The sequence below is a fragment of the Aethalodelphis obliquidens genome, unplaced genomic scaffold, assembly GCF_003676395.1.
Source record: "Aethalodelphis obliquidens isolate GAN/ISIS:26980383/991018 unplaced genomic scaffold, ASM367639v1 scaffold7, whole genome shotgun sequence".
NCBI lineage: Eukaryota > Metazoa > Chordata > Mammalia > Artiodactyla > Delphinidae > Aethalodelphis > Aethalodelphis obliquidens.
Window position 1 is genome coordinate 663,293 of NW_020837951.1, and position 24,566 is coordinate 687,858.

At 65.0% G+C, this 24,566-nt stretch overlaps 2 protein-coding genes across 10 annotated transcripts; one reads left to right on the forward strand and one right to left on the reverse strand.

Moving 5' to 3' along the window:
* On the forward strand, positions 1–1,188 carry LRRC26 (leucine rich repeat containing 26). The gene is made up of 2 exons (XM_027104210.1): positions 1–725; positions 805–1,188. Exons 1-2 carry the CDS (start codon positions 53–55, stop codon positions 1,104–1,106), a joined length of 975 nt encoding a protein of 324 aa, XP_026960011.1. The 5' UTR covers positions 1–52; the 3' UTR covers positions 1,107–1,188.
* GRIN1 (glutamate ionotropic receptor NMDA type subunit 1) lies at positions 1,183–24,255 on the reverse strand. Of its 9 annotated transcripts, none has more exons than XM_027104192.1 (21): positions 23,841–24,138; positions 21,578–21,712; positions 18,880–19,056; positions 16,768–16,830; positions 15,903–16,003; positions 12,844–12,965; positions 12,599–12,773; positions 11,383–11,527; positions 11,202–11,285; positions 8,419–8,560; positions 8,203–8,330; positions 7,796–7,960; positions 7,602–7,720; positions 7,355–7,467; positions 7,123–7,271; positions 6,859–7,016; positions 6,325–6,486; positions 6,055–6,164; positions 5,805–5,950; positions 4,484–4,594; positions 1,285–2,082 (listed from the first exon to the last, which is right to left on the reverse strand). In XM_027104192.1, exons 1-21 carry the CDS (start codon positions 24,096–24,098, stop codon positions 2,014–2,016), a joined length of 2,832 nt encoding a protein of 943 aa, XP_026959993.1. In that variant the 5' UTR covers positions 24,099–24,138; the 3' UTR covers positions 1,285–2,013. The 9 variants fall into 9 exon arrangements, with proteins under 9 accessions (XP_026959997.1, XP_026959999.1, XP_026959993.1 ...); XM_027104191.1 differs by having other exon boundaries at positions 1,285–2,449; positions 23,841–24,098; XM_027104196.1 differs by lacking the exon at positions 4,484–4,594 and having other exon boundaries at positions 1,183–2,082.
* Positions 24,256–24,566: the final 311 nt, after the last annotated feature.

Here is a 24,566-nt window from a genome sequence, read left to right on the forward strand (position 1 = left end):
GACGGACGGGCTCCCGGGACGCCTGGGCAGCTGGCCTCCTACCGTTGCCCCCATGCGGAGCCCCTCCTTTCTCTCGCGACGGCCGCCGCCGCTGTTCCTACTGCTGCTGTCGCCGTGGCCAGTCTGGATCCAGGCGCCCCCCGCAGCCGCCCCCGCGGCAACCCCGGGCGCCCCGGACTGCCCCGAGGCGTGCGCGTGCGCGCCAGAGGGCCAGGCCAACTGCTCCGGGCGCGCGCTGCCCGCCGTGCCAGGGGGCCTGAGCCAGCGCGTGCGCGCGCTGCTGCTGGACCACAACCGCGTGCGTGCGCTGCCGCCCGGCGCCTTCGTGGGCGCTGGCGCGCTGCTACACCTGGATCTGCGCGAGAACGGACTGCGCTGGGTGCACGCGCGAGCCTTCTGGGGCTTGGGCGCGCTGAAGCAGCTCGACCTCAGCGCCAACCAGCTGGAGGCGCTGGTGCCCGGCACCTTCGCTCCGCTGCGCGCGCTTTGCGTCCTCTCTCTGGCCGGGAACCGGCTGGCGCGTCTAGAGCCCGCGGCGCTGGGCACGCTCCCGCTGCTGAGCACGCTCAGCCTGCAGGACAACGAGCTGCCTGCCCTCGCGCCCGCGCTCCTGGCGGGCCTGCCCGCTCTCAGCACGCTGCGACTGCGCGGCAACCCCTGGGCCTGCGGCTGCGCGCTGCGCCCACTCTGCACCTGGCTGCGCAGGCACCCGCTGCCCGCGCCAGGTGAGCCCTCGGGGGCGTGGGCGGGGCGGGGCGGGCCACTGCCGCCGCCGTCGCCTGACGCCGCTCCCGTGTCCCGCAGAGGCCGAGACGCTGATCTGCGTGTCGCCGGGACGCCTGCCGCTCAGCCCCTTGACCGCCTTCCCCGACGCCGCCTTCAACCACTGCGCGCGGCCCCTTGCCGCGCGGGAACTGGCCGTGGTCTACGCGCTCGGGCCCGTCTCCTTCCTCGCTAGCCTGGCCGCCTGCCTGGCGCTGGGCTCCATGCTTACCGCCTGCCGCGCGCGCCGCCGCCGCGCCGCCGCCCGCCGCCCGCTGAGGAGTCTGCCGGATCCCGGTGCCGGCATGGCCTCGCCTGCGGCAGTCGCCGCCGCCGAAGCCTGAGCGGGCCGCGGCCGCCCTCGAACCTTCGCCCTATCCCCTGCCCTCCTTCGCACTCCCTGCAGGCGTCAACAAGCGACACAGATAGAAGTTTTCTTGACATTCCTTTCGGCATCACCACTACACACACCGGGTGGGGGGGGGGGGTGGAAGGCGGTGCACGCCGGGCCCCTGGGGCGGAGGGGCAGTGCGCGGCGGCGCTCGGACCGCAACGGGGGAAGGCACACGCCTGGACGCGGGAAGGGCTGGGCCTGTACAAGGTGGCGCGCGGGGCTGAAGACAGTCCCGAGCCGGCGTCCGGGGAAGCGCATCCTGGGCTGCGGGCCAGAGGAGGCGAAGAGAAGGCTCAGCCCTCACGGAGTCCGGAGAAGGGGGAGGCAGTGGGGAGCCCGAGCGCGCCCCTGGGAGGCGGCTGCCAGCTGGGGGGTCAGGGTCTGCAGTCCGGGAAGGGCAGGGCCAGCTCAGGATGGGGTCAAGCGGAGAAGGGGTGTGGGCAAGAAGGGAGAGGTGGGGACAAGGCTGTGGGGTGCCGGCGCTGCGGGAGCGGGGGACCCAGCCAGCCGGGGCCAAGGGCCCCCATGGTGGCTCTGGTGGTGGCTGGGGAAGGATGGGGCTTCAGTCTCTGCTCCAAGGCCCTCTGCCCGGGGCCAAGTCAGCCCCTCTCCCCACTGCTCAGAGACCCCAGGGCCCTGCCTCTGCCGGAGCGCCCTGCGGCCCTGCCCAGCCAGCTCAGCTCTGACCCGTCCTCAGCAGCTCTGGCCCGAGCCTCAGTCCAGCAGGGGCTGCCCGCCAGGCAGCAGGGCAGACGGACGGACGGGAGGCCCAGGGTGGGCAGTCTCTGGCAGGTGGGCTTCCCTCAGGCCTTCCCGAGCAGCAGGGCTAACTGGGCAGGTGGGCGCCTCCGGGGGCCTCACACCACGGTGCTGACCGAGGGATCTGAGAGGTTGAGCGGGCCCGTGATATCAGTGGGATGGTACTGCTGCAAAATAGAAATACACAGACAAGGCGCCCGTTAGCCCGACGCTCAGGGGGCATGCGCGGGGCCGGGACGGGTGGACCGGCCAGCCGGCCGACCGGCAGGCAGGCGGGCGCGGCCTGGGGGAGGCTGGGGGGTGCTCCTCCCCCTGACCCCGTCGTGCTCCGGGACTCTGCGTGGGCCGGGCCGCTGTCCCGTCCGTCTGTCTGTCTGTCTGCGGGGGAGGGGGGCAGAGGAGGGCGGGCAGGGCGTCTCAGCTCTCCCTATGACGGGCACACATCTGCAGCTGGCCCTCCTCCCTCTCAATAGCGCGTCGCGGCAGCACTGTGTCTTTTTGGTTTTGCAAAGCGCCGCGTCCACCCCCGGTGCTCTATAAATAAGAACCAACAATCAATACCCGCTGGCCCCGCCGGCCGCCAGGGACCCCAGCCCTGAGCGCCCAGTGCCGCCCTGGCCCAGACCAGCCACGGGACAGGGGCAGAGGATCTCAGCAGCCGGACTGACCCCACCCCTCCCGACAGAGCCCCCCACCCAGGCCTCCCTCCGAGCAGGCGCCCAGCCTGAAATGGTGGGAGCTAGGCTGCCCTCCCCCGCCCAGCCCCCAGCTTGCAGTGTCCCCAGTCACCCCTGCAGGGCAGGCCAGCCCCAGATACCACGTGGCACCAAAGCTGGCCTGGAGGATGGCCCCTGGGGAGGCTCGGGCAAGGAGTCTGCTGGGAGCGTGTCCCTGGAAAGGCACCATGAGGGTCTCTGAGCTGCACCTGGCCCAGCTAAGGGGCCTGCATTTCTGCTCCAGGGCGGAATGCGGGGTAAGGACTCAGTGATGCCCTCAGAAAATGGCCCACTGCCTGCGAGACTCTGCGGGCCCCCAAAGCGCTGTCTGCTGGGTACCTTCTCGCCCCTCCCCCCGACTGCCCCACCCCTGCTCCTGTCGGATCCTCCTCTTCCTGCACCCCCTGCTGAGTCCCCTGGCTCAGGCTCCACCCACTTCCCGGGCCTGGACAGCCCCAGGCCTGTGCTCCCAGCCCCGCAGATCCTCCCTGTCCCCCCACCCTGTCTGTGCTGAGCTCTGGGAAGTGGAGCCCCCAGGCCTTACAGGCCCCTCATGGGGCGCGCTGGTGGCTTCCCCTGGGACTCAGATGGCTCTGTGCTGAGCCCTGTCTGTGTCCTGTGTCTGCCCCTCTTCCCATGCACTGGGGGTGGTGGCTGCAAATCCTGCTTCCTTCCACCTTGGAGCAGATGGGTGATGCTGCCCACGAATTTGGGGCTTCCTGCGGACTGGAGGCCAGACCACCCCTGACTGCAGGGAGGCCGCTGGACTGAGGGCTGTGCTGGCTCTGGGCGGCCCCCTCCCCACCTGGGGATGCTCCTAGCAAGGCTGGGTCAGTCTGGGGGGCCTTTGGTTCGAGCGCGCACATCTGGGCCAGTGACAGGCTGCCCAAGGCAGAGAGGCAGGGAATTCTTGGCTCAGGTGGAAGGCCTGGCTCTGGAGGGGCGGGGGGCCAGGCGCTGAGGCACTGATCTCCGTAGAGGCCTCCCCTTCCCGAGCCTCTGTCTAGGAGCCTCAGTGCCCACGGCTTGGAGGCCACGGCTTTCAGGCCCACCTCCATCCGTTCTCAGATCCCTGGGTGCTGCCGGCACGCCTCCTGCAGGGCCCCTGCTCGGCCTGGGGTGGGAGCCGCCTCCTTTGGTCCCACCCATTCCCCACCTGACGTCCCCTGTGGCCAGGGGCCTGTACCAACTCCAGGCCCCAGCCGTCCACCCAGATGGAGCCAGGCCTGGCCCCCAGCCCCGGCCCACACAGAGACCACATGGAGGGAATGCAACAGGCATGGCTCTGGTGAGACACGTGAGACAGGTGTCTGGGTGGCAGGGCTGGCGGCCAGACAGATGGGCGGATGGGACATCACAGCCATCCCTCCGTGGACGTCGCAGGGAGGGAGGGAGGGCGGTGGGCCTCTCTGGGAGAGGCTGGAGAAGCGGACGTAACAGAGAGGTGGTGCGGCCTCCTGACAGGTGAGGAGCCTGGGACAGGGTGGTCCAGGCTCCCGGGGCCCCGGGCACAGCCCCGACGCGGTGAGGCCGGCTGGCTGACCAACAACATGACACGGCTTCAAGATGGCGCATGGCGTCATGGCATGGGTGGGGGGCAGACTAACGCAGAGACACACGGGGAAGAGGACCCGGTGAGGGCCAGCGGGAGAAAGGACCACGAGAGAAAGATCTAGAGAGTCAGAGAGAGAAGACCTAGTGTGCTGGGCGAGTAGAGGTGAGGGCAGAAAGGCCACGGCAGTCAGAGGTGGGAGCGGGTGGGATGGCGAGGGAGGGGCCTGATGCACGGGACACAGACACGGAGGGGCGAGATCAGAGTCGGAGACGTGGAACTGGGCGCTCTTCCCCTTACCGTGTCTTTGGAGGACCTACGTCTCTTGAAGCTGGAAGCCAGGGTGGAGGTGATAGCCCTAAATGTGGCTTTCTTTTTAGGGTCAGGCTCTGCTCTACCACTCTTTCTATCCTAAAATGAATATGTATAAGTGATTAGACGGCTAAGGGTGGCGGCCACACCTGCCCTCGCCTGCTCCTTGGGGGCTGCTGCCCGGCCTGGCTGGCCACTCGGGCCCTCACTCCGGCCTGCCTCCCTGTGCTGGATGGACCGACCGATGGTCGGACACTCGCAGGCGGCCTCTGCTCCTGCCCGGCTCTCGGGCCTGACCTCGCTCATGCTGGGGCTGGGCTCGGGGGGTCCCATCTGGCTCTCTTCCTGGGAGGTCCGCCTGGCTCCCTGGCTCCGAGGTGCCCCTGGTTTAGGGGCGTCCCGAGGAGGAGGAGCCCTCTGAGCACGGGAGGGGTTGCCCCACCGGCCCCACCGGCCACTCTGACCCCCGAGGAGGCGCACCAAGATTCAGGAAGGGGCTGAGGGGCCGAAGGCAGGTGGCGAGATGCGCTGGAGTGACAGAGAGACGGAGGCAGCTCCTGGGACCCTGGCCTCGGGTCTGATGGTCAGGACGGGCCCTGTGCCCGCCAGTGAGAGCAGCGGCCAGGTCCCAAGAGCAAGAGAGGGCAGATGAGAGGCGTGGGCTTCCAGCAGCCCCGTCGCCCCGGCCCTCCCTCCCTGCAGCACCAGCTTCCTCCCAGGGCACAGGCTCCGGGGAGGTACCCAGAGAAAGAGAAGAGATGGGGCAGACTGGGGCTGGACTATGGGGCACGAGCCCGTCCCAGGTGGGCTGTGGCCACCCCACGTGCAGCCTGTCCTCTGCTGGCGGCAACTTCCCACAGACACAGCCTGGGGTTGCAGGCAGGAGCGGCCGGCCAGTTAAGACTGGAGTTATATGGAGCACAGGACACACCAGGGCCGCGGGCAAGGGGGTCCCCAGAGGGTGCCAAGGAGGGGCGCGGGGCGGCGAGGGCAGAGTGCGTCTTGGACTCACATGCTACACCCAGGTGGGTCCCTGTCTTACCCTGCCTCAGTTTGCCTTCCTATGGAATGGGCGCCGGTGGGCGACTCTGGAGACAGAGGGGCCAGGCGGACGCTTGAAGCCCGGCTTTGCGGAGGCGGCCACCTGCGGGTGGCCCCCAGCAGCGCAGCCTTGGCCGTGGCTCCCAGCTCCAGTCCTCGCCACAGGGGCTCCTGGGAGCCAGAGCCACGCTTCGGCCTGCGGGGATGGAGGAGGGCCGGGGCCAGGCCGAGCCGTGGGCACCAGGCCTCGGAGGGTGGCCTGCCCTACCTGCAGGTTCTTTCTCCACACGTTCACTGCTGCAAAGGCCAGCTGCATCTGCTTCCGGCGAGCATCCTTGTGCCGCTTGTAGGCGATCTCGATGAAGATCAGGAAGATCCCGGCCACGATGCCCCCAGCCACCAGCATGAAGACCCCTGCGGGCCAAGACCCAGCGCCTCAGCTGCGGGCGGGCCAGGCAGCCGGCCCCCGGGGAGTCCACCCGGCGTCAGCACTGGTGTCGGGGGTGTGGGGGGCCCACCTGCCATGTTCTCGAACGTGAGGGTAGCAGGGGCGTTGCTACGCGAATCACACTCCTGGTACCGCACCCACGTCTTGTCCAGGTCTTCCATGAAGCCGTTCTCGTGGGACCTGGGCGGGCGGGGCATGTGAGCCGAGGAGGAGGCTGGGCCGGCACTGGCGGGGCGGGGCGGGGCGGGGCAGATGGCGTGCATCTGGGGGCTACGTTGGTGGGGGAGGCGGTGTGCCTTGGGTGGGGCTCTTGGAGGGGGGCGGGGTGGGGCCGACTCACTTGAGGATGGACAGGGAGACGTTCTGCTTCCAAGGACTGTCTTTGCGCATGCCGATGCCAAAGCCTGAGCGGAAGAACAGCTCGCCGGTGGTCACCAGGTCGCACTTCTGCGAGGCCTCGAACTCCAGCACCGCCGAGTCCCAGATGAAGGCATGCAGCTTGCTGTGGGCAGGGGCAGGGTCACAGGGGCGGGGGCACAGGGGCAGGGGCACAGGGGCGGGGGCAGAGGGGCAGGGTCACAGGGGCAGGGTCACAGGGGCAGGGTCACGGGGCCGGGGGCGGGGGCCGGGGGGCGGGGTCAGGGGGGCGGGGTCACAGGGGCGGGGTCACAGGGGCAGGGTCACTGGGGCAGGGTCACAGGGCCCACACGTTCGGGCCGCCCTGGCGCCCTTGCAGTCCCGCCCGCCAGCCTGGAAACCCCCTGTCTATCCCCTTCCCGTGGTTCGCATCCAGCCTGGACACTCTGACTTTGACTGGAAAGATGGACGCCCCCACTGCTCCCGCCCAGGCCAGCGCCCCGCCCCGCCCCCTCACTTGTCCCGCACGGCCTGGATGGCCTCGGCCGCGCTCTCGTAGTTGTGCTTCTCCATGTGCCGGTACATGGTGCTCAGTTCCACCTGCCGCCGGAAGTAGATGTCCACGGAGCTCTGCTTCACCGTCGCGTAGATGAACTTGTCCGAAGGATTCCTCAGCTGCAGGGTCAGAGGGTCGGAGGGCCCGGCTCGCGGCTGCTCTCCGGCCCCACCCCAGGCAGCCGCTGACCTCACGCCCCGCTACCCGCGCCGGGCCAGGCCTCACCCGGGGATCGTTGATGCCGGTGATGCGCTCCTCGGGCCGGTCCAGCACCAGGAAGGCCGCCAGGTTGGCAGTGTAGGAGGCCACGATGATCATGGCGAAGCCGGCCCATACCATGCCCAGGATGCGCGCCGAGAAGCTTCTGGGGGCGCCTGCGGGCAGAGGACGGTCAGCTCCCGGCTTGGGGCGTGAGGGTTGCGGAGCAGCGTGGGGCCCGGGCCGGGCGTGGCCTCACCTTCCCCGATGCCCGAGTTGAGCAGGACGCCCCAGGAGAACCACATGGCCGAGGACAGGGTCAGCGCATCCTCCTCCTCCTCCTCGCTGTTCACTTTGAACCGGCCAAAGGGGCTGCGGGGGCGCAGAGGGCGGGCGGGAGAGGGCGGGAGAGGCAGCCCTGCCCCGCCCCCTCGCCCGCCCCGTCCCGCCGCGCCCGCCCCGCCCGCCCCGCAGGGGGAGGAGTCCGGCCCCCGGGCCGCGCTCACCTGAAGCGGTCCAGCAGGTACAGCATCACGGCCACCACATGCACTGACAGCCCCACCAGCAGCCAGAGCGTACTCTGGAAGGGCTGCATGAACGAGTCCAGCGTGCTCCGGGGGATCTCCTGTGGGAGGCCGGGCCGTCAGCGCCGCCAAGGCCCTCCCAGGACCCCACCCCGCCCTGCTGGGCCCCTGCCCACCTTCTTGACCAGAATGGTCAGGCCCTGGTACTTGAAGGGCTTGGAGAACTCGATGTACTGTGCGCGCTCGTTGTTGATGGTCAGCGGCGCCACGATCATGTCTGCCTGCCCGCTGAGCAACTCGCCCATCATCCCGTTCCACTCCTTCTTATTGCTGTTGTTCACCTGTGGGGAGACACAGCCGGTGGTGACACGGCCATCGCGGGCGGGCCTTGCTCCCCGGACCGGACAGTCTCCCTCCCTGACCCATCTCGGGATCTCCCACTCCAGACCCCGCCTGGCTCGAAGGCCCCGCCCACCCAGGCTCCACCCAGCCTGCAGACCCCGCCCACCCGAGACCCTGACCCTAGCCAGACAGGGTCCACCTGGACTGGGTCCCGCGCCGGCTTCCAGAGACCCACGCGTACCCGCTCCTGCGTGCCGAACTTGCCGTCCGCCACTAGGTGCACCTCATAAGTGAAGTTCATGGTCCGCGCCAGTTTGATGAGTAGGTCGATGCAGAAGCCGTAGCAGCACTGAGGCACGGTGTGGCGTGCTGGGCGGAGGGGAGGGGCGCTAAGTGAGGGGCTCGCAGGTGCGCCGTCCCGCCCGCTCCGCGGCCCACGCCCCAGCCCCGCACTCACGGCTGCCCGGCGACGTGTCGTTGGGCCCGGTGCAGATCACCTTCTTCACCGGATCCCCGTTCACGGTGAACTCCTCCTTGCACGTGCCGTCGCTCAGCGTGGGCTTGACATACACGAAGGGCTCCTGGTGGATCGTCACGATCTGGAGGGGAGGGGGACACCCAGCCTGGACCACCAGCCCTGGGCTGCCCTGGGGTGCTGTCCTCTTCTCAGCATGCAGACTCCCCTGGACCGCCCCCCCGCCCCGCCCCCTGCAAATGCCCCACACTGCCCCCTCTGGAGCTTCAGGAAGTTGGTCGGCCTGCTGCCTGCCGGAGGGGCCCCAGACTCCCCCGTCGTGCCCAGGCCACCTCAGCATTCAGAAGGCGCCCAGCCTCCTGAAACACCGCGCCTGCTCTTGGCCACTTTCCTTTGGGTCTTGGCTTGCACATCACTAAAGTCGGCCCTGGGCCCCTTCTCTGACGTCTCAGGGCTGAGAAACCACCTGTCCCAGCCCAGAGCCTGCCCCCTGCCCCCACCCCTGCCACGAGGACAGAGGCATGTGCACTCAGAGCCTGCACAGGTCCGGGGACCCGCAGGGATTGCCCTTGTCTGGTGCTCCGGCCTCTCCTGACCTCAGCCTCCCCTGCAGCGGGTCTTTGTCTGATCATCTATCCTTCCTCCCTTCCTCTTCCCCGCTGATGCCGCCCTCTCTGCCGAGGCCTCTTCAATCCAGGGGCTCCTTGGGGCTCACGCTGGAGAGCTCTCTCCTCCCTGTCCTTCAGGGGCCTGAAGCCTGGGGGTGCGGAGGACAGATACAGGCAAAGGGGGCTGAACCGAGCACGGCATGTGAGGAGGAGTCCCAGGGGACGTGGGGTCGGTGTGAGAGGCCCCTTCTCCTCCAGGGCGGGTAGCCCCCGGCCTCAGCCTGCAGGGCAGGAGATGGGGAGCCCCTGAAGGAGCTTATTTGTCCTTAAAACTTTCCTCATCGTTTTCTATTGTGCGAGTAACATGCTCGTGCTTTTAAAAAATCAGTGAGGGGACTTCCCTGGTGGTCCAGTGGCTAAGAGTCCACACTCCCAATGCAGGGGGCCCGGGTTCGATCCCTGGTCAGGGAACTAGATCCCACATGCTGCAACTAAGAGTTCGCATGCCACAACTAAAGATCCCGCACACCACAACGAAGATCCTGCATGCTGCAACTAAAAAAAAAAAAAATCCCACATGCTGCAACTAAAGATTCCACATGCTGCAACTAGAAGATCCCACATGCTGCAGTGAAGATCCCTCGTGCCGCAACTAAGACCCAGTGCAGCCAAATAAATAAATAAATATTTTTTAAAAATTCAGTGAGATGGGAGGATAAATCGGGAGACTGGGATTGACATGTACACACTACTCTATATAAAACAGATAACTAATAAGAACCTACTGTATAGCACAGGGAAATCTACTCAATAACCTGTAGTGACCTGTATATGGGAATAGAATCTAAAAAAGAGTGGATATATGTGTATGTATAACTGATTCACTTTGCTGTACAGAAGAAACTAACACAACATTGTAAATCAACTATCCTCCAATATAAATTAATTAAAAAGTAAACAATTTAGTGTCAAAAAAATCAGTGAGACAGGGCTTCCCTGGTGGCGCAGTGGTTGGGAGTCCGCCTGCCGATGCAGGGGACGCAGGTTCGTGCCCCGGTCCGGGAAGATCCCACATGCCGCGGAGCAGCTGGGCCCGTGAGCCATGGCCGCTGAGCCTGCGCGTCCGGAGCCTGTGCTCCGCAACGGGAGAGGCCACAGCAGTGAGAGGCCCGCGTACCAAAAAAAAAAAAAAAAAAAATCAGTGAGACAAAAAAAAGTTGTAAAAAGCCATCTGGCTCTCGAAGCCTGCGTGGGACCATCGGGCTGACTGTCGTCTGTTTTACACTCGGACTTTTCAATACCAGGTGTCTTTCCTGAGCGTTGGCTTTGGGAAAGTCCACTCTGCCCCTTGAGAGGGGTGGTGACCTGTGGGCAGGTGCTGGCAAAGGGCTCCAGGTGAGAGGCCAAGGGGGAGCTAGCTCAGAAAGCAGACAAGGCTGAGAGACATTTGAGGACCTGGGGGCGGGGACACTGGGAGAAGCACAGTGCTTGAGGGTCCTTGCCTTTTGTGAGCTCAGGTACCAGCCCGGTGCTGGTGTGGGTCAGTGTGGGAGGGACGCTGGGGAGGGCACCCTGGGATGAGTCCAGAGGAGCATGGAAGAGTCAGGCCGAGGAAGAGAAGCTGTGAGGGATGAGGCCAACCGGGGAAGGGAGCTCCCAGAGGCCCAGGGAATCATGGAGGGGATGGCCAGCCATAGGGAATGCTGTAGGGAGACCGGGCTCAGAGGACAGTGAGACCGAGTCACGGCAGGAGGCCAGGAAGGCTAAACGTGGGGGGTTGGCTAGGACCACTTGGAGGTGTGATGAAGAGCATGGGGGCATCATCTCCAGGACTCAGGGCAGAGAGCACTGAAGCTGAAGTACGCCCATCTGCTCCCCTGTCCCCGATCGGCTCATCCCCAGGGGAGTCCTGGCCCACGTGACTTCCCCAGATTTAAGTGGAGTTGGGTCAGAGCCCATGAAACGGGGGGCCGGCGGCTTCCTCTCCTCCCTCCACCCGCTCTCCCTGCTGCCTCTGCAGTGCCAGGTGTGTGCAATGGCAGCGGGCGCTGGCCCCGCCCCCACTTTCGTTGACCTCACTGTCCCCTCCTCTGCACCCGAGGGGCGGGATGGAGTATACTGGGTGTGGAGGCTAGGGCAGGGTGGCGGGTCCCCCACCTTCAGCCTGGTGGACATCTGGTAACCTCGGGGCTTCTCTGTCTCTCCGCCTGGCCAGATGATTTTCCTGTCGTTGGGAATAACCTGGGGGTGGGAGTATGAGATGGAGGGTGGCCACGCAGGGGTCTTGGCCCCAGGACCCTAAGGCCCCAGCCCCCACCCCCTCATGACCCCCACCTACATGGGTGCCGTTGTAGATGCCCACTTGTACCAGCTTGCGGTTCTGCAGGTTCATGATGCTGTAGTTGGCAAACTTCCGGTCCCCATCCTCGTTGAATTCCACGCGGCCGGTCACGCCGTCTGCGTACTTGGAAGACATGAGCACTCTGGAGGGGGGCAGTGTGGGTTAGAATGATCAGGGATGCAGTGAGCCCCGCCCACTGTGAGTCAGGTGCACAGCGCAGCTATGGCAGCCGGGCAACTCCTGGCCTCTAGACCCTGTTTTGAGGGCTTTCTGTGGGTTGGGATATTCGATTCTCATGGCAGCTGTCCTAGCTTCACAGAGGCGGAAGCCCAGGCAGGAGCAGCGGGCTGCTCACCAGCCAGTGGGGAGGAAGGGCTGGGGTCTCGTCGTCCTGAGTGTGCACGCCTGTGTGTGTGTGTGGGGGGGGCCATATATGTGTGCACACAGGATCCTTGCGTGGGGTGCAGCCCTGTGCATGTACTTGTGCCACATGTGTGATGTGCCTCTCAGCCTGTCTGTGCACACACGCATGTGCACGTGTGCACATATGCTGCCTGTATCTGCAGTTGTGCGTGTGCTCCTGTCGTGGGCCCCATGGACCATGGGTCTGCACGTGCCACTTGGGGCTGGCGGTGTTGGTGTTGGGCTGGGCCTCCCCACACTAGTGCCGTGGTGTCCAGGGTTCTCTGAGTTAACTCCTGCCCTGCTGTGGCCATCCGCTTGGGTCTCTGGCCAACCCTGGCTCTCTACAGGCTTGGATGCCATACCTGGATTCCTTGTCTGACCTCCTGGGCCCGTGGGCTCTCCCAGTCCCGGCCGGAAGCAAGACCCTCCTCCCCAGGGCTGTTAGCCGCCCTGGGGAGTGGGGTGGGGCCTCAGGGTGGGCAGCAGTGCGAAAAGGTGGGGGCAGGAGAAACGGAAGCAGCTGTGATTTCAGTGACATCCGAGTGTTGGAAATGGGGCAGGTGATTATCGTGGTGGAGATGGAGGTGAGGGTGGAGCGCGGGGGGGATAGAGGAGAAAACTGGGGAAGGTGGCGGTATCTACAGGATACAGCAGGCTGGGCTGGACCGCCCTGGGAAGAGCGACTGTTCCCAGCGCCGGAACGGTGGCCCGCCCACTTTAGGAGATCAGCCCGCCCACCTCAGACGAGCAGCCCCGCCCACCTCTTGAAGAGAGGCCCCGCCCACCTCAGACGAGCGGCCCCGCCCACCTCTTGAAGAGCGGCCCGGTCTTCCAGATGTTGGTGTTGCCCACGCAGCCCCGCGGCGGATCGGTGATGTTCTCCTTCTCGAGAAGCTCGTGCACGGCCTGGGCCACCACCCCCACGGCATCGCTGATGTGGGCCGACTCGTTCTTGCCGTTGATGAGCTGCAGCCCGATGATGCCTGGGGCAAGCGTTGGCTTAGAGCCCGTGGGGGACCCCTGCCCACCGGGACCCTGGAGCCCAGCACTCACCGTCCGGGGCGTAGCGCAGGGCGTTCCCCGAGATCTCGCGCTCCCCCACCAGCCACACGTACCCCGAGCCGGTCATGTTCAGCATCGCGGCTGCGCGGTACACGGTGGCAGCGTCGTCCTCGCTGTGGGGCAGAGCGGGTGAGGGGCCGGGATTCCAGCCCTTCCCACCCGGGGCCGGGGGCGGCCGCTCCACATTCCCAGGGTCTCCTCCGCAGCGTGGCCTCTTCCCCAACCCTGCCCCCCGCAAGGGAGGTCTGGAGACACTGCAGAGATGGGGTGCGGCCGCCACCCCAAGCCTACACCGCACCTGGGCCAGGAGACCCCCACAGAAGCGAGCGGGTGGGCCCAGACCCCCTGAGCTTCCCAGACATCTCTTGCTGGCCCGCTGCCCTCGGTGGGCAGGGTTTGGGTGACATGGGATGGCGATGGCTCCTTACTGGTTGATAACTCGCTCACCAGGTACCAGGCAGTATTCTGAATGCTTTTCATGGACCATCTTATTTAATTCTCACAACCTCCCTGTGAGACGGGCAGAAGTACTACCCCTGTGTCAGGAGGGGAAACTGTGGCACCCAGGGCACACAAGTGGTAAGTGACAGAGTCGGGTCTGTGCCTGGACTGTCCACCCCTGAGCCTGTGCTCCTGCAGCTTCCTGGACAAGCCATACCCCTCTGGTGCTGCATGCCTCAACTTGTGAACTGAGGGGCTGGGGGCTTTCTGGTTGGTCAGATGCTTCTGGGACCGAGAGCCAGGGAGCTGCCCTGAGCATCACAGCGGAAGCCACCGGAGAGAGATGAGGGTACCTGCTCTCCCTTTTGGAGTCTGCCCAAGCAGCTGTGTTCTCTCTGCCATCCAGGGCTGGGGCCACTGGTAGGACACAGCACAGGCCTCGCCTTGCAGGCACACGTGGTCCTGAGTTTTTGGCGTGTCCTTACAAGTGAGCCTCTGTGGACCTGGTCTCCTAGGGCTGGGCTCTCTCTGGTCAGGGCAAGGACCCTGGGCCTGGTGGGGCTCCCACCTTCTGTCCCCTATTGGGCCGAATTTGGTCCCAGATGGGCCTGGACCACAACAGGCACTTTGCTTCTCCAATGCATGGGCATCGGGGTACAAAGGGGCTGGGGAGATTGTCCAAGTGTTGGGTTATTTTCCCAATGGCTGAGCCTGGAAGCTAAGATGGCCCTAGGTTCCCTAAGGGGTCTGCCCCGAATTTTCTCAAGGAAGAAATGCAAATCTTCAGTGTTTGCTCTAAATGAGAACGCTACTGTTGGATGGAAGCAACACAAAAGAGCGGCGCTCCAGGCAACATCCAGCCCGAACGCTGGCAGCACCCTTCGTGCATGTCAGGGCACGGTGTGCCCCTGTCAGCGGTGCCCACAAAGCCTGGCGGAGAGGCCTGTCTGCTGGACACCATCCAGGCCTGTGACGTTGGACTTGGTGGGGTGAGCACACACCTGTGCTTGTGTCCGTGTAAACTGATATCTTCAGTAAAGCAGACAAAAGCCTGATCGACCCGCCAAACTGTTTTATGGAAATAACTGATCCCAGTAACGATAACTTCAGGAGGATTATTTAAAAAACAAAAGTTTTGGAAATCAATTAGAAACTCTGAAGCACTCTGTAGAAAACTGGTCAAAAGTTAAGATTGGCTTAATGGGGTCTCTCCGCAAAACGCTCTCAACAGCCCTCGTGAGGGGAGCCAGAATGTGTCAGGCTGGGGCGCCAGGGCGAAGAAGACCTGCGTCTGCCCTGCCCAGGGGACCACCGGCTTCCCCGGGCTCTGGGAGCTGGGCGCGCTGGGCAGGCAGGTCCCCCTCTGTGGTGGGACTCTGGCCTCTCTTGTCCGAGGAGCCCCGGCTGTGAGGGGAGGGGTCTCTTCCCGCCTGACAATACACAGGCCTTGCGTGGATTCAAGAGGTGGGCATGTGGTTGCCAAGTGCTGTGCCTTTGTGAACAGCAAGTATCGCCACATGTGTGGGGTTCGTGCATGTACGTAGCACGTGGTGTGTCTGTGGCGTATGCACCTATACACGAGAGCACCGTGCCCTGTGTGTGTCGGTGCGGAGCGTGTACGTGTGTGGTGTGTCTGCACATGTATCTAGGTGAGAATATGCCTGCGTGTGTTACATGTAGCAGCGTGCCCGTGTGCGCATAGGTATGTCCTGTGCGCACGTGTGTATACGGCACAGGCATGCGTACAGGAGGGCGTGGAAGCATGTTGTGTGCACATGTGTGCGTACAGCATGTGCACGTGTAGACAGTATGCGGGTGATGCGTGTTCGTGTGTATGTGTGTGAGTGCCTGTGCTGGTGTGCGTGAGCGGAGGGCGGTGGGCGTTAGTGCCCGCTAACTGCCTTCCAGCCCGAGGAGCCCCTGCTGGTCCCATCCTGCCCTCTGCCCAAGGACGGGGTGCACCTGGCTCTGTGCCAAAGGTTTGTGGCCTGAACGTGCAAACGGACACCTGCCCTGCTACTCAGGGCACTGCAGGCTCCCGCTGGCCGCCTGCAGGGCGACCCCTGCTGTCTTTCCCCACTCTGCTGGAGGCTGCAGAGCTTCTAGGACAGGCAGACAGTGGGCCGGGTCTCCCCAGGCTCTCCCATGTATGTCCCATGAGGCAGGGCTCTTCCTTTTCCTATTCCTGGTGGCCTTGCCTTTCCCTCCCCAGGAGGACACAGCCATTTGCAAAAAGGGAGATTTTTACTGGGGGCTCAGCCGCGAGCTTACGGTGGGGACCAGGCCCGTCCGGCAGAGCCTGGCTTTGGGTTCCCCCTACGCGGTTCCCCTCTCACGCTGCCTAGTCCGACTGCCCCACCCCTTCAGCCCTGTCCCTGCTGTGGGCCTCCCCCCGCAGGCTCACATGCAGACCCCACGTCACTGCCCCAGGCCCCCTCCCTGACCCAGCTCCCAGAGCCCCGTGTCCCCCCGTCTATCACCTGGGCCGCGTTTGCCTTCCTAAGGGCAGGGTCTTATCCCACCCACCCCCATCCCCGAGGCCCAGGGTACACGTGCAAGGGGACCGTCCTTGGCAAGGACGCCAAAGCCTGAGTCCAGCCTGGCCGCACCTGGCGGAGAGGACGATGACCCGAGCCTCCAGCTCCCGCGCCTCCATCAGCAGGGCCGTCACGTTCTTGGTCCCCGGGTCGAACTGCAGCACCTTCTCAGCCTGCGGTGTGAGCGGGTGCATTAGCAGGTGGCCGGGGCGGGGGATGCAGCGCCTCAGGGGCCAGAGTCGAGCCGCAGCCGCTAGGAACCCCGAGGCAGCTCCGCTAGGGCCGCCTCGGCCTGCGCCGGCCACCTGCACTGCCACCTGCCTTCCAGGCTCCTCGGCCGGCCGGCCGGGCTGGCCTCTCTCGTCCTTTCTTCAGCCTGCTGGCTCTCCTGTCCTCGCTCTCTGCTCTGCGCGTCTCTCTCCACCTGTCACTCCTGGCCTCACTTTTGCACTGAGCATGCAAGCTGAAGTGGACCGAGACTCAGAAAGAGGCGTGCAGCGGACGGAAACAGAAAAGAGTTTTGGAATGCAATCGGGAGCGGAGACTAGGCCGCCTTTTCCAAAACCACGGGAGGTCGTCTGGGGCCTGGTCCACAGGCCCCGCAGGAGCAGCCCGGACCGCAGGCAGGTCAGGCGGACAGGCGGGCTCCCTCCTGGGCTCCACGAGGAAACCCTGGGGTGCCTGGAGATTCGCATGCACTTCCCAGAGAGCAGCTCCTCCTGCAGCCGTGCCTGCCCCTTGGCCCGGCCGGCGGGCTGCGGGGCCCTGGGCGGCCAGCACCTGCCCTCTCCTGCCTACGCTGCCTGCTCTCGACCTCGCTCTCTCCTCATTGCTCGGGCCTGCGGCGCGGCTGGGCCCACGGTAGCCCTAGCGGCCGAGGCGCCGGAGGCCGGGGCTCCCTAGTCGGTGGGTGGCGTGCACGTCCATGCATATATACCTTGGGTCCGCGCTTGTTGTCATAGGACAGTTGGTCGAGGTTTTCATAGTTCCTTTTTTTACTCTGATGAATAATGTGCACAGAGAAAATATGCAGACACAGAAGAAGATTATAAACGGTTGAAAATGACGGCGCTAAAGCAATCACACCACCTCCTCGGCACGTCTGCAGAGGGGCACGTACCTGGAGCTCGCAAACACCTAGGCCCGGGGTGGGGCTGGGGGCCAGGGAGGTGCTGGGGAATGAGGGGGCGTGGGGGCCACCGAGGCTCCCTGCCACGGAGCTGCGCTCTTGGAAACGCTCACATTCAGGAGAAAGGGAGGCCCTGTCTGCGCCCAAGCCAAACGCCTCCCTTTGGGGTCCCATCTGCCCGCCCCCCGCCAGGCACCTGCTATGTGATGCCAGCAGCGCCCACCCCAGCCCCGTCAGTCCTGAATGGGCGATGTCCCCTCCCCCAGCCCCGGCCCCTATTCCCCACCCCTCCCAGCACCCCCTTCTGCCTCTCTTAGAGGTCCAGCTGCTCTGCCCTCACTGACTGGTGTGTGATGGGCGCGCCTGTCAGCCCACGTGTGCGCTGGAGAGCAGCTGTGACAGGAGTTCGTGAGCACGTGTGCATCTGTGGGCGTCTGCGTGGCAGCATCAGCCTACGTTAGTCTGTGGTGGGTGGGAGTGAGGGCCAGTGCCGTCTGCGCATACGTGTGTGCGCGTGTGCGTGTGTGAGCCCCCGGGCCGTGGAGGTGTGGAGGGCGCCTGCGAGCCTGTGGCAGGCGTAGTAGAGTGTGAGTGGATTGTCTCGGGAAAGGCCGCGTGTGCCTGTGAGAGGGAACACGTGTGGCTGGGCGTGCGGGGGGTGCGTGAGTGCGCACTGGGCCTGTGTGCAGCCACAGGTGGGCACGCCAGGAGCTGACCTGCTTGCCTGGTGCTGGGTGCTGTCTCAGGGGGGTGGGGCCTGCAGTCCTGGTAACCAGCCCTCCCTCCCAGACTCAGCCAGTCCCCCCCAGCAGGACCCCAGGACCCTCTGGGTCTGCCCTCTGGTTCACCCCCAGCTGGTGCCCTCTCTTCCCTTCGGGACCCGGGTTGGCACTCAGCTTACTGAAGCCAACTCTGACTTCACAGACAGCACATGCTCCCCGCCGCCCTTGGTCTTGCCTCCCGGGGCCCTCCCCAGCCTGGGCGTCCCTCCCTCTCTGCCCAGCTTGGCCTCCACCCAACCCCGGGGGGCCTTGGCCCAGGTGCTGAGCGCCCAGGGCTCCAGGCTGGGTGAAGGCGGGACCCCGGGCCTCCTCTGGTGAGCACCAGCTTCTCCTCAGTCTGGCAGTGGGGATGGGTGGGGTGGGGGTCGCCTGGACCCCCAGAAACGCCACTCCGGTCTCTCCACAGCCCACACGTGGGCGCCGGGCTGGGGTAGAACGGGCAGGTGGAGCCAGGTGTCTACCGGATTCCCAGGAGTCCAGAGCCCCAGTCCCCACGGTGGGGAGGTGAGGAGAGGAAGGGCGCGGGGTTCCGTGGGGAGAGCGGTGGGGGACGAAGTGGGGCAGGGCCCAGGCCGGGCTTGGGGGTGGCAGATGTCCGTGGGTGGGGCTTTGGGGAGGGTGATGGGCAGCTGTGAGGTGAGGGGCTGCGGCGGGGGTGAGGCCGGCGCGAGGACAGGGCACGGGTCACAGCAGAGAAGGAACCGGGTCCTTTGTGGAGGGGGCACGGTGAGCGGTGCCACCACACTGAGGGGGCTCCCGAGGGGAGGCCGCTGGGAGGGAGCGGTGTGGGGGGCAGAGGCGGCGCCCCTAGGGAATTTTGAGCCTAGGGCCTGTGTGGGCTGGGAAGCGCGCTGTGGGGAGGTGGGGGAGGGGACGGGGGAGGGGAGCGGGGCGGGGCGGGGTGTTTGCGGAGCTCCAGGTGGTCCTGCCCTCGCCCCGCAGGGACTGACACGAAGGAGATTTCGACTAATGGCAAAAGCGAGTGAAATGAGCCGAGGACAGGCTGGGGCGGGCGCTCGCCAGACGCAGTGGTGCTGACCATGCACGATGGAAAGAGAAGGGTGTTCACACGGGCCACAGACACAGCGGCGGCTCGCCGGCTCCGACTCCTGCTCGGGACACCCCGCCCGGGCCTCACCTTGGACTCGCGCTCCTCCAGCAGGGTCTCCAGGCGCTTCTGCGCCGCCCGGCCCTCGTGGTCGTCGCTGACCAGGAGGATGATGTGGTTCCAGCTGTAGACGCGCATCATCTCGAACCAGACGCTCGACTGGTGGGAGTAGGGCGGCACGGTGCGCAGGAAGCTAAGGTGGATGCTCTGCGGGACACGGGGCGGCTGAGGACGCGGGCCAGGCGCGCACGCGTGCGCGCGCGGGCCAGACGCTCCCCCTCGCTGCTTCCAGACCCCGGAGCCCGGGGACCCCGCTTCCCTCACTCCTCCCTTCCCACCGCTGGCTTCTCTCCCCACTCCACATCGTCTAATCTGAGAACCGGAGGCTCAGTTTGCCCAGCAGCACCCTGACTGAGACGGGTAGAGGGGGCGGTCTGTGGAATTGTTCCTGGGGTCGTTCCCCTCCTCCCCTGCAGCCACCCGCTGCTGAGCTACTTGAGATCAGAAACTTCTTGCTGGCGTGCAGCATCTCAAAGATCCCCCCTGGGTCCTTCCCAAATTCACATAACTGGTATTTAGAGCAAGTCTTCACTGTTGGGGCGAAATACTTCACCCCTTCACCGAGCCCAGGGGTTGCTGCCTGCTGACCCCGCCTTGCTTCTCTGAGTGCACTGGCTGCCAGGGAGGGGACGGAGCAGGACCCTCCCGCCTCAGCACAGGGCCTTTGTGTCTGCCCAGGGAGCAGTGTTCCTGGGGACCCACACTGATCCTGGGGCCCTCTGAGCCCTCCAGATCCTTCTTCCACCTGCTCCCTCTTTGTGCCTTGGAATCAGGGTGCAAGAATGCCCTTTTGCCTCTGTCTGTCATCCAGCAGGTGACATGGCTGCAAGGGGGCTGTGGGTAGGGTCCTGGACTGGCTCTGACCCAGGCCCTTCTGGTCCACGTGTTGGGCACAGATGGTCTGTGGTTTGTACCAGGAGTGGGGTCAAGGTGGAGCGCTAAGATTTGGTCGCAGGTTTGCCCTCATGCTGGGCCTCAGTCTGGATCTGGGGCGGGGACACGTGATGGGCTGGTGTCCTGTTCTGGGACAGGGCTCCCCCCACCCCAGCCTATCCTGTGCCCCACCGCCTGCTCTCCTCTGTAGAGCCATTGTTCTCCCATTTGCATGTGAGGGGCCTGGTGCCCAGAGAGGTGAAGGAGGCTGGCAGGCCTAGGGGGAGCCTCCACTTCTCACAGTTGAGGGTTAAGTGCCTCTGAGCAGCTTGGGTGCCTCTGCTGTGTGCTGGGGTTTCCAGAGCCTCAGGAACGGGTGGTCATCCTGGCCTCCACTGGCCTCCTCCCTTGTGGGCCGTCCCAGAGGACCCCTCACTCTGGCCTCGCTTTCCTATCGCCTCCAGGAGGACCCCTCCCTGACCTCCCCAGACACCCTGGGCCCGGCTGAGATGACCTCCGTGCCTTAGGCAGCGTTATCCAGGACCCTGGGCTCCCGGCAGGATGGATTTGGAGAAGATGGGGAGAGCGGGGAAGCCCCCAGCAGCCCAGCCCTCTGGCCCCTCAGCTAAGGCATCAGCTGGAGTCCCCTGCCAAGCAGCGCCTCCGGGCCTGTCTGCAAGTGACACCAGGCCTGGAGGGAGATGTGGAGGAGGCTGCCCCCCCCCCAGCCTCTCAGTGGCCAGTTTGCCTCCCCAGCTGACCAGTCCTCCCAGAGCCGTGGGCAGACACTACGGGAGGGCTGGGCGAACTAGTGCAAGGTGCCGGCTGCTATGGGGGTGAGTTTCCTGCCAAACCGACTTGGTGACCTCTAGACTCTCCCAGCTGCTGCTCCACGACTGGGCGACTCCAGCCAAACCCCCAGCCCATGGGCCACGATACAGCCCCGAGGCCCGAAACCCCCAGGCCAGCGCCCCCAGCCACGAGCTGCCTCTTCTGTTCACCTGGAATCCTCTTCCAGCTGTGCCCTCTAGCGGGAGGTGCCGGTAACTACACCCTCACTGCCACCTGGTGTCCCAGCCACTGCTAGGCTTTTCCTCCTCCTGGCGCCCCTTCCTCCAAAGTGCCCCGTCCCGCCGTCCAGGAAGCTGCCCTGTCTGTCCCTTCTTCTGGCCCACGACGGCCTCTGCTGCTTCCCAGGGCTTGCTATTGGCGCCTGTCACCTGTCAGTGGGCCGTGTGCCCGAGTGTGCGTGGGCATGTGTGTCAGCGTGTGAGTGTGGGCCTGTCTGAGTGTATGATGGAGCATGAGTGTGGGGGAGTGAACACGTTAGTTATGGGAGTGTGCACATGAGCATGAATGTTTGAGTGGGTGATGGTGTGAGTATGCGTGTGAACGTCAGTGTGCGCGTAAGAGCACGTGAGTGTCCCTGTGAATGTGTGTGGCTGTGTGTGTGTAGGCGTGAGTGTATGGATTTGTTAGTATCTGTGAGTCTGTGTGACTGTGAGTTTGTGTGCTGTGAGTGTGTACTGGTGTGCCTGTGTGTGGGTGAGTTTGCGTGTCTCTGTGAGACCGTGAGTGTGGACCGGTGTGAGTTGTGAGCGTGCCTCAGTGTATCACCCTGTTGCACCTGGAGCCCAGAGCCCATGGTTTGAGCCCGTCTGCCTGTGCCCCCCATCCTGGCAAAGCACCTGCCCCCCCCCCCCCAGCAGCTGCTGGCGGCTCCGGGCTGCAGGAGCGAGCCGCCGGGTCTGAACACGGGAGCAGAGCTGGGTCCCCGTGCAGCGGTCAGGCTCACCTTGTCTGAGTAGATGGACATGCGGGTGGTCAGCCCCAGGACGGGGATGCGGTAGAAGCCAGCTGTGTAGGAGACGGGGGTGGGAGTGAAGTGGTCGTTGGGGGTAGGTGGGTGGCTAACTAGGATGGCGTAGACCTGTGGACACAGGGGACAGGGTCAGCTCTAGTGGGGAGCGGGGGACGCTGCCCTGGAGCTGGCTGTCCAGCAACAGCAGAGGCTGAACACGAAGCGGGGGGTGGGTGGTGGCGGGGGGACACCACCTGTGCTCACACAGCCCCAGGAGTGCAGGCCACCCAGCAGGGGACCAGACCCCAGTCCCACCTTCTGCGTGGAAGTGAATCATAGGGGTGAGGCAGAGGCAGACAAGACTCCTGGGACCAAGAAGACACACAGGGAGCTGACAGGCCCCTCCCCCATCCCTGTCCAGGGCCTCCCCTCTCGCCCCTCGCCCTGGGGGGCTGCCCTGAGCTGTGTGGTGAGACCCTGAGAGGGAGGATGAAGGCCAGTCCTTGGCATGTCCTGGGGCCGCACCTGCCGCCCCAGCGTGGGCTGGGAGAACCACACCAAGCCCCACGCTGACCCTCATCCTGGGTCAGAGGTGGACGGAGGCCAGCACTCCAGAGATGGAGGGCAGCTCCGGAAGGTGCGTCGAACATCGCAGACTATTAGCGGGAGAAGCTGGGCAAGGAGCCGCCTAGAGGCCCGGGCCCCCCTGCTGGTGTCTTCCAGGGGCAGGCTGAGACCCGCTCGGTTTGAACAAGACCCAGTGCTGACTTGGGCACTGACCACATCCTCAAGGAAACCTGGCCTTCCTGCCTGGACCAGTGGCTCAGCCCCCGAGGCAGGGATATGGGGCAGATGGCTTGGCAGTTCCGTGCTGCCTTCACATTAGAAGGACCTGTCAGTCCCAGTTCTGCCTTCCCATCTCTGAGCTACAGGACCACCTGCTTTTGCAAACGGGGTGGGGGGTGCGCTGGCCCACGTGGTGGGGGCGATGGCTGCCGAGCCGGCACCTGGCTCACAGCATGTGACAGTGAGTGACAGCTGCTGCTGTCACCTTTGCTCCTAGCACTGGCTATTCCCTGGGAGAACAGTGCCCACAGACAGCAAAGCTAAGTTGGAGGAGGGATTCCCAGAAAGGGCCACACTTGTTCTCCCTCCTTTGCCCCGCACAGTCTGCACCCAGAGGGGCCTGGCCAGTGTTGGCCTGAGCGTGTGTGCATGCGTGTGACCACGCAGGTGCTCACAAGTGTGTGCTGGGTATGTGTGTGGATACCGCATGCCCCAACATATGTGTATGTGCATGTATGATTGAGCTTGTGTGAGCACGCGTGTTTGCATGTGTGGCACAGGAATGTGTGTGCTCATGGATATGCATGGGGGGTCGGTCTGTGTGTGAATAAGCGTGTGCAATTCTGATGTGCATGAAGGGGTGCTAGTTTAAGTCTACGCATCTCTGTGCACAAACGTGGATGAATGTGTGTGCGCATGTGAGTGTGTGTGTCCATGGATGTGGCGTGCCTGTCCGGTGAGTGTGTAAGCAGCACTTGGACCGGTGTCGGTCCCGCCTGTTACATAAAAGGCTGCATTGCAGTGATCCCGAGGCCTCATTGGGATTCAGCAGGCAGCGCAGCCCGGGGGCGGACAGCTCTGACAGGCAAAATCCTTGAGTCGTGTCCTCCCCCGCAGCGCTGGCTGCCAGTGGCTGCCACGCTCTGCCCTGATACCTCTCCCCGTTCCCACCCTGGCGAACACCCGGCTTCAACACCTGGGCCATTTCCCATCTCAGGCAGACCTGTGGATGGGGGAAGGGGAGGAGGAAGGGAAGGAGATCTCCAAGCAGGAACAAAGATGGCCCCAGACCCCATCCAGTTTAAAGCCCTGTAGTCCTGCCTGTGACTGGGACAGGCACCTCTCAGGCAGGCCCGGAATGCCCGCCCCGACCCTGACACACAGTGATCAAGCAAACGGCCACATGTCTGCACACACCAGTCTGGACCTCGACACCTGGAAACCCTGTGAGGACAAGCCCCGCTGGCCGGTGACTGATCTGGGGCTAAGATGGGGAACCGGCCAACACTGGTGTTTAGCTGCTAGTGAGACCAGCACCCTGGGTCCTCTCTCAAGGGGAGGGAGGGGGCTAGGAAAGGATGGAATGAAACTGGGACGGGGGAGGGATGGCGGGTGAAGGAGGGAGGATGGTGGCGAGGCGGTGGGGGAGGGGCAGGAGCTGGCACAGCGTGAGCCCCGGGGGTGCTGGCACCTGGCTGGAGATGAGGTCTTCGCACACCGACAAGGCCATCTGGATGGCGTTGGGCTTGTGGGTGACGGAGGTGGCGTTGAGCTGGATCTTCCAGGAGCCGTGCCGCTTGTTGGCCTGGTTCACAGCCTCGCGGAACATCTGCTCGTGCTTCCGCGTGCTCAGTACCGCGCCGATGTTGACGATCTTGGGGTCGCAGGCGGCACGGGCGAAGGAGCAGGAGAAAAGCAGGGCGAGTGTCAGCAGGCGCATGGTGCTCATGGGCTCCGGGCGGCGCCCTGGCTCTGGGCAGCGCGAACGCGGGGCCCTCGGCGCATCCCCAGAGGGACGCCCCGGCCGTCCTGCGCGCGCCCGATCCCGCGGGCTGAGGGCGCCACGTCTTCCCCGGGAGCCTTAGTCCTGGGAAGTCTGCACCGAGCAGGTGGCACCGAGCCTTCGGCCGGCCGGGCGGACCCGGGTGCGCGTGGGTTCCGGGCGCTCTGTTCCAGGCGGCTGGCGCTGTCCGCGGTGCTGAAGCGGGTCTCGGCGCCGCTCCGGGTGCCCCGCGCCGAAAGGACCCGGCGGCGGCAGCTCCTCTGCGGGCTTCGCTTGTCCCGGTCCCGACGCTGCGGCGGCTGCGGCGACTGCGGAGCGCCGAGCGGGACCAACGTCTCCTACCCCTCCCGCCGCCCCCGCTTCCCAACACGGAGCCGGAGCGGGGGCGCCTCCCGCGCCAGAGTGTGCGCCTGC

What these genes read in the sequence shown, in the direction of transcription:
- LRRC26 (XM_027104210.1), top strand. Translation starts at nt 53, where the DNA reads ATGCGGAGCCCCTCCTTTCTCTCGCGACGGCCGCCGCCGCTGTTCCTA. An exon ending in GCACCCGCTGCCCGCGCCAG is followed by an intron (nt 726 to 804) that starts GTGAGCCCTCGG and finishes CGTGTCCCGCAG; the next exon opens with AGGCCGAGACGCTGATCTGC.
- GRIN1 (XM_027104191.1), bottom strand. Translation starts at nt 24,098, where the DNA reads ATGAGCACCATGCGCCTGCTGACACTCGCCCTGCTTTTCTCCTGCTCC. An exon ending in GTCATCGTCCTCTCCGCCAG is followed by an intron (nt 12,966 to 15,902) that starts GTGCGGCCAGGC and finishes TCTGCCCCACAG; the next exon opens with CGAGGACGACGCTGCCACCG. An exon ending in TACCTGCTGGACCGCTTCAG is followed by an intron (nt 7,468 to 7,601) that starts GTGAGCGCGGCC and finishes GCGCCCCCGCAG; the next exon opens with CCCCTTTGGCCGGTTCAAAG.